The sequence below is a fragment of the Myxine glutinosa genome, chromosome 2 (assembly GCF_964187855.1).
Source record: "Myxine glutinosa chromosome 2, kmMyxGlut1.1, whole genome shotgun sequence".
Taxonomy (NCBI): Eukaryota; Metazoa; Chordata; class Myxini; order Myxiniformes; family Myxinidae; genus Myxine; species Myxine glutinosa.
The window spans coordinates 128,478,399-128,490,932 of NC_136262.1; the positions used below are offsets into that span (position 1 = coordinate 128,478,399).

General features: G+C 45.3%; 1 protein-coding gene across 1 annotated transcript in view; it reads left to right on the forward strand.

Annotated features, from left to right (window-relative positions):
- The window catches only part of PTAR1 (protein prenyltransferase alpha subunit repeat containing 1), a 43,787-nt gene that overhangs the window by 24,381 nt on the left and 6,872 nt on the right, over positions 1-12,534 (forward strand). Inside the window, exons 5-6 of the mRNA XM_068107174.2 lie at positions 8,702-8,900; positions 9,273-9,550. Coding sequence (XP_067963275.2) covers positions 8,702-8,900; positions 9,273-9,550 — 477 coding nt within the window. The remainder of the gene's footprint in view (positions 1-8,701; positions 8,901-9,272; positions 9,551-12,534) is intronic.

Below are 12,534 nucleotides of genomic sequence, written 5' to 3' on the forward strand. Positions count from 1 at the left end.
ACATGCATTTTAAGGCCATTTTCCCTTCCAGAGTGGGGGTTAGCCTTGCGGTCCCCATGACGATCTCCATCTTGCCCTATTTTCTGCATCTCTACTTGTTAACCCCTAAAACCCTGGTGTTGGCGTAGCGGTTAGGGTGCCGGCTTGGGATGCAAGGGTCCTGGGTTCGAATCCACGTCGATCGCTGAATTAACGCCAGTTGGGGTTGACAGCCTGTCATCCTTCCGAGATCGGCAAATTGAGTACCAGCTTGCTGGGATGAATGATCCCGGTGTGTACCCCGGTTTAGAATAGGTACACTGTATCCCTGCACATCGTAAGAGGCGACTAAGGGTTGGCGTCAGGAAGGGCATCCGGCCATAAAAACATTGCCTCAAACAGGGAACCATGATTGTCATGGGGCCTGCAAGGCTAACCCCCGCTCTAGCGGGGAAAATGGCCTTAAAACGATCATTCATTCATATTCATTCTCCTTGTTAACCCCCTTGCCCGCATTTATTCTTCCACCATCTTCAGCCAAGTCTTTCTCGGTCTTCCCCGTCCTCTACTTCCTTCTACATTCATTTCCATCACTCTTCTCAACCAGTCACTTTCATCCTTCCTCAACACGTGACCAAACCATCTCAACCTCTTCCTCTTCACAGCATCCATCACAGGCTATATTCCGATCATTTTTCGCAATTCATCATTTGTCTTCCTCTCTCTCAACGATACTCCGCACATCCATCGAACCATTCGCATTTCCACCCTTTCCAACCTTCGTTGCTGCTCTATGTTTATTACCCATGTCTCGCTCCCATAAATCATAACACTTCTCGCACATGCAGCATACACCTTTCCCTTCAGCTTCAGCGACACTCTCCTCCTCATCAGCACGCCACTCAGTTCCCAAAACTTCTTCCATGCGCATCTCACTCGAGCAACCGTTGCCGAGTCTGATCCACCTTCTCCATTCAGCATGTCTCAGAGTAAGCAAAATGTTTTCACACCTTCCAGCTTCACGCCATCTCCAAGATCCAACTCAACATTTCCTCCATCTGCAGCTCCCTCTGTGCACACCTTACATTTGAATGTAGCTGCCACACTGGTTAATGACCCTCTCAGACCACGACATTTTTGATGAACCCACTCAGCGCACATTGTACATTGAATGGAGTTCACTCCGACACCCTTCCTGCACACAGCACAGGGCCACTTCCCAGTTCTTTCTACCTCACCACATGCTTTACCACTTGCCATCACCTTCGTCTTTCCGATATTCACCTTCAGACCTTTTGTCTCCATACATTCCTTCCACTTGTTCATCTTTTCCTTCAGTCCATCCATACTTTCCACAATCAACACCAGATCATCTGCATACAACAACTCCCACGGTAAACCCTCCTTTACGTTCAGAGCCAGCACCTCCATCACAGCTACAAATAGTAGTGGACTTAGTACCGACCCCTGATGCACTCCCACCTTCACCTCAAACTCACCACTGTTCCCGTCCTTCGTCCTTACAGCTGTGCGCGCTATTTTGTACATTGCCATCACTACTCTGATCAAGCATTCCTCCACTCCTAACTTCCTCATTGCCCATGTCAATACTTTGCGTGGAACCCTATCGAATGCTTTCTCCAGATCAACAAACCCAAGAAACAACTTCTTCCTCTTCTCCATGTACTTCTCCTGCAACTGCCTCACAATAAATAGCACGTCTGTCGTTCCTCTTCCTGGCATAAATCCAAACTGCATTTCGTCGATCTTCACTTTCTTCCTTATCCTCCTCTCCAACACCCTTTCCAATACGTTCAATCCATGCTCCAATAACTTTATCGCTCGGTACGAGCCACACTCTAGAGGGTCACCTTTCCCCTTGTATAAAGGGACGAGTGTACTCAGTTCCCAATCTAATGGAATGCGGCCTTCTTTCACCGCCAGATTACAGATCTCTGTTATTCTCTTCACACCCGAACTTCCTGCTGCCTTCAACATATCTCCCACAACTCCCGTCGGCCCTCCCGCTTTTCTACTCTTCATTGCTTTTATCGCTTCCTCAACTTCCTTCTCAGTTATCTTCGCTGCCGTTCCTAAAACTGGGTTACTCTCTATGTTGCCATCCCATTCATTCTCTGTAGTCAACAGCATTTCCATATATCTTTTCCATCTTCCTTTAATTCCATCTGGGTCCACAACGATTTGTCCCACTTCATCCTTCAAGCAACTCACCCCCATCACATCACACCTCTCTTTCGCTATCTGCTTTGCAATCCTGAATACTGCTCTCTGGCCCTCTTCCGAATCCAAGCGTTCTCCGAACATTTTCCTACATTCCTCCTGCGCCTTTGCTACCTTTCTTTGCAGCCTTCTTGGCTGCCTTATAACTTTCATGCTCTACTGTTTCTGCTCCCATACCCTTCGCCTTCTGTCACTCCTTGAACTTCTTCCTCTTCTCGTCAATCCTCTTTCCAACTTCATCATCCCACCACCATGTTTCCGAGTGCCTCGGTGGTCCTTTTGTCCATCCACATACCTCACCAACGGCTCCCAACAGACTAGCTTTCATTGACATCCAACCACTTTCAAGCTCAACCACATCATCCCCGACCCTACTCAGCCTCTCTTTTAATGCCTCCCTCACTGTCACCTCTTTCAACCTCCACACCTTCATTCTCGGTTGGTATTTCACCCGCCGAGCTCTCCTCGCATCTTTCACCCTTATGTCGCAGACAACCAAGTGGTGCTGTGAAACAGCCTCCTCCCCGGGATCACCTTTGTGTCCCGGAGGTGCCCCCTATCTCGCCTACGCACCATCAGGTAGTCAACGGTTGTCGTCAACCCACCTGACGTGTATGTAACAAGCTTATTGTCCTCTTTCTGGAACTGAGTATTACAAATCAACAAATCAGCTCCATCAGCAAACTCCAAAATCCTTTCACCTTCTCCATTTCTCACACCATATCCGTAACCCCGATGAACTCCCTCAAAACCATCCATACTCCTTCCCACATGTCCATTCAGGTCTCCTCCTACCACAACAACTTCCTCATCTTTCACGTTTTCCATCAGCTTCTATCGCACACCAGAACTTGGCCTTCTCTTCATCGCTCCGACCAACCTGCGGAGCATATCCCGAGATGACGTTCACCAAGAGCTTTCCAATCATCATTTTCACCATCATCAACCTATCACTCACTCTAGTCACACTCACCACACTGTTTACAAACTCCTCAGAAAACAGGACACCAACACCATTCACACCCTCCAGGCACCCTTGCCACACAAACTTGTATTTCTGTCCCTGCCTACCCTTCACCATTCTCACACCACTTCCCTTCCATCTCGTCTCTTGCACACAACCTATGTCCACTCTTCTTCTGACCAATACTTCCACCACTTCTCCTGATCTCCCTGTCATTGTCCCTACATTCCATGTCCCAAACCTCAGAAACCGATCTCCACTTCGGGCTGTACCCTGCCCATATGTAGTTGTAATTGTCATGGTTCTCTTTTTGAGGCAATGTTTTTATGGCCGGATGCCCTTCCTGACGCCAACCCTCTTGGTCGTCTCTTACGACACGCAGGGATATGGTGTACCTATTATAATCCAAGGTACACACTGGGAAACGTTTAAAACATGAAAATTCTGGGGGTTGGGGGGGGGGGTGGGGGCACACATCTGCGGGGGCCCCGTCAGCACCACGCCACGGCGGCCCGGTCAGAACCACGCCACGGCGGCCCGGTCAGCACCACACCACGTCAGCCCGGTCAGCACCCATAAATCATAACACTTCTCGCACATGCAGCATACACCTTTCCCTTCAGCTTCAACGACACTCCCCTCCTCATCAGCACGCCACTCAGTTCCCGAAACTTCTTCCATGCACATCTCACTCGAGCAACCGTTGCCGAGTCTGATCCACCTTCTCCATTCAGCATGTCTCAGAGGTAGCAAAATACAGCACCACACCACGGCGGCACCACACCATGGCGGGAGTATTGCATTCGCTCGTGTGTGTTTGTGTGTGTGTGTTCGTGTGTTTGTGAACAAGGGGGGGGGGACTTGTTTTCGGGGGGACTTAGGTCAGCACCACACCACGTCAGCCCGGTCAGCACCACACCACGTCAGCCCGGTCAGCACCACACCACTGCGGCCAGGTCAGCACCACACCACGGCGGCCCGGTCAGCACCACACCACGTCGGCCCGGTCAGCACCACACCACGTTTGCCCGGTCAGCACCACGGCGGCCCGGTCAGCACCACACCCTTGGAAAGGACTTCGATGCTGTGGAGAGATCGAAGCAAGCCTCCTTGCTCGAGCGGACCGGAAGCGGAGGTCCATATATATAAGCACATATATATATAATGTGCACATATATATAAGGATATAATATATTGTGGGCTTTCACTAAAAATACTAGCAAATAATAACGGTGGGGTAGCAGAAAAGGAGGTGGGGTTGAGAGGTTGGGGTATTAAATCAAGCCTCTCAAAATATCAGCACCATACACCATGTCGGCCCGGTCGGCCCAGAGCCTGGCGCGAAGTCCAAGGACATCGGCACGTCATCCGAAAACAGCCCCGGTTGGTGCGAACCACTCGGTCAATGGCGCGAACCAGGTCCCGACACGCCCTTGCTCACTTGGCCCCGATGAAGGCCTCGCTGGGTGTTCTCCAAACAGGGGCAAAATCGCCCGAGCCGCGCTGGATTTCGGCGGCGGAAAGCAGCCATGAAGCGACGATATTCGGTCGGGCTGTAATGCGAACACCACGGCGGCCCGGTCAGCACCACACCCTTGGAAAGGACTTCGATGCTGTGGAGAAATCGAAGCAAGCCTCCTTGCTCATGCGGACCCTTCAGTTGTTTCCCTTATGAAGGACCCTTATGAAGTAAATAGTGTGTAAATAACCCATATGAAGTAAATAGTGTGTAAATAACCCATATGAAGTAAATAGTGTGAAAATAACCCATATGAAGTAAATAGTGTGTAAATAACCCATATTAAGTAAATAGTGTGTAAATAACCCTTATGAAGTAAATAGTGTGGAAATAACCCTTATGAAGTAAATAGTGTGCAAATAACACACATTAAGTAAATAGTGTGTAAATAACCCATATGAAGTAAAGAGTGTGTAAATAACCCATATGAAGTAAATATTGTGTAAATAACCCTTGTGAAGTAAATAGTGTGTAAATAACCCATATGAAGTAAATAGTGTGTAAATAACCCATATGAAGTAAATAATGTGTAAATAACCCTTGTGAAGTAAATATTGTGTAAATAACCCTTGTGAAGTAAATAGTGTGTAAATAACCCATATGAAGTAAATAGTGTGTAAATAACCCATATGAAGTAAATAGTGTGTAAATAACCCATATGAAGTAAATATTGTGTAAATAACCCATATCAAGTAAATAGTGTGTAAATTACCCTCATGAAGTAAATAGTGTGTAAATAACCCTTATGAGGTAAATAGTGTGTAAGTAACCCATATGAAGTGAATAGTGTGTAAATAACCCTTACAAAGTAAATAGTGTGTAAATAACCCTTGTGAAGTAAATAGTGTGTAAATAACCCATATGAAGTAAATAGTGTGTAAATAACCCTTATGAAGTAAATAGTGTGTAAATAACCCATATGAAGTAAATAGTGTGTAAATAACCCTTGTGAAGTAAATAGTGTGTAAATATCCCATATGAAGTAAATAGTGTGTAAATAACCCTTATGAAGTAAATAGTGTGCAAATAACACACATGAAGTAAATAGTGTGTAAATAACCCTTATTAGTCCCCTTCCGGTGTACACCGGAGGGGACTATAGGTTTGCCCTCAGTCCCTCCATCTCTCAGTCTGTCCGTCAGTCCGTCACGCAAAGAACAGTTTTCCGGACTTTTTTTCTAAACTCTTAATGCTAATGATTTCAAACTTGGCACATGGTTTCCTCATGATAAGTTACAGATCAAGTTCGAACTTCACGACGTTGCGATCATTTTTGACAAAGTTATGCCACTTTGAACTTTGGTAATTTCCCCAACGGTTTTCCGGACGACAGACTGCTGGTAGGGGACGTGTATTGCAGCGCAATACTCAGAATGCTTGTTTGAAGTCACACATGCCTCAAAATACACTTACTTATATAGAATTGAACGCTGAATCCGAAAATGTAAGTGAAATTGCCTTGTTGTTTTTTTAACATTATCTTCTATATATTCTAAATATATATCTGTGCAGTGTCTGTCTTGTGTTGTCTTGGCTTGTGTTGTCACTGAACTACTCCCTCGAACTTTTGTGAAATCGTACTATTCCAACTTGACCCACGGTGGGAGTATGCGCTCTACTGAGTGGCGTTCTCGTTACTCCCTCTAGGGAGTATTGTATTCGCGCGTGTGTGTGTGTGTGTGTGTGTGTGTGTGTGTTCGTGTGTTTGTGAACAAGATATCTGGAAAAGTTCTGAACGGATTTGGATAAAAGTTGGTGGGATGATTGCCTTTGGGATAAGGAAGAATTGATTAGGTTTTGGTGAAGCTCAGGATATTATTCCGGATCCGGAATCATCCGGATCCAGGAATTTTTTGAAGGATTTTTTTTACCATTGGAAGATCGGGCTCCTTTTTTTTAGCATTATCTTCTGTATATTCTATATTTAACATTGTGATATGAAAATAGTTTTCATATTTGTTGTAAATGTATTTTAAACTCGTGGTTATGCGTTAGAGCGGTGTATTTTGTTAGCAGCGTCATCTTCAAGGTTCTTTTGTTTTTTTTTTCTAATAAAGACATATTCTGTCATTTTAAAACCACCAAAGTGTGTATTAGGTTTCCCCGTTTCATAAAATGTATCGTTTCATACGTATAATGCTTTAAAACTGTTTTTCTTTGTTTGTTTGTTTTTACCTCAGAAGAGATATCAACATTTACCTCAGCCAATGTCAATTGCGGTGTCAGTATTTGATGAACTTATAAAGACTTAGGTGAGTTATAAGTGTGACAAGCATGTGCACGGGATTCTTCCCAGAAGAATGAGTGGTCGCATTAGCTTGTACGACTTAAAATGAGCGAGTTTTGTTTTGACGTTTGGGCCAGTTTTACATGTTGTAACCCTAAGGAATGAAACGAACGTTTTTCTGGCTTACAATTTTATTTGAAGTCACACATGCCTCAAAATACACTCACTTATATAGAATTGAATGCTGAATCCGAAAATGTAAGTGAAATTGCCCTGTTTTTTTAAACATTATCTTCTATATATTCTAAATATATATCTGTGCAGTGTCTGTCTTGTGTTGTCACTGAACTACTCCCTCAAACTTTTCTGAAATCGTACTATTCCAACTTGACCCACGGCGGGAGTATGCGCTCTACTAAGTGGCATTCTATTTGAGAATGCCTTTTAGGGGGCAATTTTGCATAGACAGACACTGTCTATTGATTATTTCCCATATTATTTGGTTATTTCCCATATTGTTTGTTTCAGGGTAAACCTGAGGTAATTTAATTATGATATAGAATATGCATCGTTTTATGTTTAGAAAGCTGTTGCGAACCTTCCCCACATGTTTGTGCCGAAAACAACTTTCCCTTCGTTCCACTTCTTCATGTCCTTACTAAGTGCGCCAAAGAACGTAATCTGTATTTAAATGTGCTTTTTAAAGCATTCTGACAGGCCATCAGTTTGAGTCTAAGCAGGAAGGCCTCCATGACAGCTAAGTGCACCAAAGGTGCTAAATGACAGTTTGGGAGGGGGATGGCCTGAACCACGAACTTGGCCCTGAACTAATAGCCGACGATGGGATAAAGGGGATCACAAAATCAGGTGGGGGCAGACTCTATAAAATTAGGTGATTAGGCTCTGCCAGAGAGGACTCGCAAAGGGAACTTCGGCGGGGAGCTTGCGTGAAGTGCATAGACGGGTTTTTCCTGCAGAACGGGCTTTTCCAGCACAGCTGGCAGCCTGCTCACACTCCTCTCCCCCACCCACACCCAAGAAGCCATGTCCACTCTCCCTGCTCACCCAAGCTCCGGTCATGGACTTAAAATGTTCCAACCAAATCTGTGGCTCCTCTTGGATCTCGCTGCATCCTACAGGACACAGCAGTGGTATTTCCTGTCTTGTGGGATCCATCTTTGTCCATCTCTTAAGGGATGCATGAGGCCTTAAGGATTACATATGGTTCCTGTTGATTAATATGGGCACATATGGATTTGGGTTATGATTAATTATTGCATTCCTTTGCATTCCTTACTGCTCCCCAAGTGTTCAATATTTTATAAAACCACTTGGTGTCTGGGGGAATTTCAATGGCTTCATCGCTAGTTTGGTTGAATATGTCCGTTGAAGGACAGATTGGGTTTGGTGATTAGCACGCAGGACGAGACTGTGTTGGTGTCAAGCGATTCTCTCCGTCGCCATTAGTGTAACGGATGCATGGCACCGATCAGAGTAATGCATCGACAAGCTCGGTGGTTCCATTGGAGCTAAGTATTGTGGCAAACAGGCCTGTAATCGAGCTCATAATGATATAAGCAATCAGTCGTCATGATCGCTTTGACACCGTGCATCAGGATTTGGACCAGGCAACTGGACGAACCCGACAGCTGTAGCAATATATATCCCAAACTGCATGCTAAGGTGACTGTCCGTGATTATTTGTTAACCAGCTTTTGCGAATCCTTTGTTAATCTATCTTTTTACCATTAACTTTACCTTCCCTTCCAAGGCGGTGGCTGCTGCAGCAATTGGTAGCTGCTAAAAAGATGGCCGAAGCTCCCAGTGGAGATTTGTCTGAGGCCTTTCAAACTCTTTTGCGTGGTGAATTGATGGTGTGCACAGCTGCTGCTGACCGATACCCCAGCAACTACAATGCATGGTCACACCGATGTTGGGTAGTGCAGCACCTTGCAGGCTGTTGCCATAAGGTAGGACCTCTCATTTTCATTACCATACCAGCTGCAAGTGATATCTCAGTCCATTCAGCCAAGCACTAGATTATGGAATGTTGATCTGGATTGACTGAACAAACATCTTTAAGATGGAACCTTATACTGGTTGTCTCTCTGATTGCACTTGCATGTGGACATGGAAAACTTTGCAGGACGTATGTCAAGCTATCTTACAGTTCTCACAATCCATTTCCTAGAGATGGCCACGCTGCCTTTGATTGATGCTGATATTCGTTTTGAACCAGTGTCTGGTTGAATCTGTAATATTTGCATTTGGCCGTTCAATATATCCTTCATTCCTCTCCCTCTCATCTTTACCAACGTCTCCGCTGCTACAATCCCACATAGGTACTGCAGGCTGAGCTTGAGAGCACTCGGGCTTGGGTCGAGAGTCACGTATCTGACCATAGTGGCTTCCATTACCGACAGTTCCTCCTCGGTGCTCTGGCAGCTGATTCTGTCGGAATGTCACAAGCCTGTGTGCATATGCATCCCAGCACAAATATACCTGCAGTAGAGATGTGCCCAGGAGGATCTCTGGCAGCTCAACACATTCACAATGAGTTTGACCTCTGCACAGATCTCAACCTTGCTTACCCTGGACATGAAAGCCTTTGGAGCCACAGGTCAGTAATGTTTCTGGAGTCCTGTAGTTTTGTTTTTAATTTATTTTCATTGCATTCTGAGGGTAGAAGTGGCATTTTTGCATTGCTGTGATTTTTAAGTATGCAACGTAGGTGACCAATACTGAATGTAGCTTCTATAGAAACAGTGGGCATATATGTGGCTGGCACACACGAGTGACGTGAGGCAACATGAGTGAGATCAAAGCATAGCAAGAGGGTCCAGCACAGTTGGGTGAAGTGAGGCCTGCTAGGCTTTCTTTTGCACTCAAAGGCTTATGGGTGGCCTCAGAAAGCAGCACAGTTGTCTGAAATCTTACCTAAAGCCACTGGATGTTCAAATCTCCAGATGAAAGTGGTATAATTCCTTCACCCAGCCTTGATTTTAGGGCAGTTGATACGAGTCGCCATCGCGATCACGTGTTCTCTCCCCCTCCTGAAAAATATTGTTGCGTCCATAGCTAGTTAACACCAGCCTTGGACCGATGAACCGAACCAGCCATAACTCCCGAGGTGACCTCCCAGTTATGGCAGTTATTGCACGCACGAGATGGAAGAGACACGAAGCGTGTAACTACACAGAGACACGGCTTTATTCCGAAACCCAACCAAAAACACGACAATGAAAATGTAACGATAATGATTTATAATAAAATGAGGCGCGGAATGAAAATAAAGAAAATAAGGCTGAGGTAAAATGCTAAGTTGAGGATCCTCACTTACGGACACAAACACGCACACAGGGAGAGGTAAGAAAATTAAATTTATGGTCCGGCACACTCGACTGGCCCCAAAATGGATCCTGTGGTAAGGTCGGCGGCTGTCGAAGCCCAGAGCCACCAGGTGTGAAGACTGGCAAAATGGTGGCAACATTGTGCGTTGAAAGCGCATGGTATCAAGGCGGTTGGTGAGCACGGCCCTCGTTCCCTTCTTCTCCGTCCACCGCTTCGCACCCCTTCGGCGTGATAAAGAAAATAAATCCTTCTTTTTGGGGAAGGAAGAAAAATGTCCTGCCGCAAACACACCCTCGACAATGAGCCTCCTAGGTCGCACCGACAACGCGCTCTCCTCAGAAGACCATCTCCCCGCTTCTTCTCTAGCAAGAACCAATCACACACTCTCTGCTTTACCCAACCAATCGCGAAGCTTCCTCTTCGAGCTCGCCCACATCATCCGGCCGCGTAACTCGGGAGGCGTGGCCTGCCGGCCCTGTTCCCCTGCCAACCGTACCACGGTCGCTCCGCCTCTCCTGGGAGGATCTTCACTATATCGTGTCCATGCAGGGTGATTAGCTTCACCGGTGATACTGGCAAAAATGTTAGGGATGGCCACAGATTTTCACGAAAAGGGGAAATTAACCTTAAACCCTACTACTAATTAACATGTCATCATCCCTCGTATGATGAACATTTAAACAACCTTGAGCTACATTTTCCCTACTTTATGCACATCAAAATGCTCTTGTGCATCACATGGTCCATACTATTTCTATACAATTCTACCTTTCCTACTGTATTTTCTTACCTACCCCCACACATGTATAATCGTGGCCAAAAATATTGGCACCCTTGCACTTTTTTCAAATAACTCACAATTTTCTCCAAAAATAAGTTGAAATTGACAAAATTATTTGGTCTCCACAATTCTTTATTTCAGTGTTAATATTACAGAACCTTTGTTTTTGATTCAGAACTTAATATATCCTTTGAAATCAGAAAATAAAAAGAAATGGCATTGACAAAATTATTGACACCCCAGACTTAATATTTGGTAGCACGGCCTTTGGACAAAATAACTGCAGTCAGGCACTTCCTATAGCCATGAATGACCTTCCTACACCTCTCCACTGGCAGTTTCACCCACTCTTCTTGTGCAAACTGTTCCAGTTCTCCCAGATTTGAAGGGTGCCTTCTCCCAACTACTGTTTTCAGATCTCCCTACAGGTGTTCAATAGGATTTAGATCTGGACTCATTGCTGGCCACTTCAGAATAATCCAGCGTTTTGTCTTGAAGCATTCCTGGGTGTTTTTTGAAGTGTGTTTGGGGTCATTGTCCTGCTGCAAGACCCATGACCTTCGATGGAGACCCAGCTTTCTGACACTGGGTTGAACATTGCGTTCCAAAATGCCTGGGAAATCTCCTGATTTCATGATGCCATGCACACATTCAAGGCACCCAGTGCCAGAGGCAGCACAGCAACCCCAAAACATCACTGAACCTCCTCCATGTTTGACTGTAGGGAAGGTGTTCTTTTCTTTGAAGGCTTCATTTTGTTTCCTGTAAATATAGAGATGATGTGCTTTACCAAAAAGCTGCATTTTGGTCTCATCTGTCCACAGGACATTCTCCCAGAAGGATTTTGGCTTGCTCACGTGTGTTTTGGAAAACTCCATTCAGGCTTTCTTTTGTCTCTCTCACAGCAGCGGGGTCCTCCTGGGTCTCCCAACATAGAACCCCCTTTCATTGAGTTGGCGACGGATGGTGCGAGTTGAAACTATTGTCACTTGTGTCTGAAGGTCAGCTTGAATCTGTTTAGCAGTTGATCAAGGTGCTTTCTCCACCATTTGAACAATTCTTCACTGCAATCTTCGATCAAGTTTCCTCTTGTGGCCACGTCCAGGGAGGTTTGCGACAGTGCCATGGGCCTTAAACATCCTGATAACATTGTGTGTGGTGGACACAGGAACATCAAGATCTCTGGAGATGGACTTGTGGCCTTGAGATTGTGCATACTTGGCTACAATCTTGTCTGATATCCTCAGACAATTCTCTGGGTTTTTTTTTTTCCTTTTCTTTCTTTTCTCCATGCTCATTTTCTCCATGCTTTGCATACACAGTGACACAAAACAGCAGAATAACTCCTTTTCTCTATTCAAACTGGTTGAATGAGTAATTTTCATATTGCAGGCACCTGCAACTCACCACAGGTGAGTTCAATTCCAAAGTAAAGGAGAATCACCTGCTTGAAATCTCATTATTTCTAACAA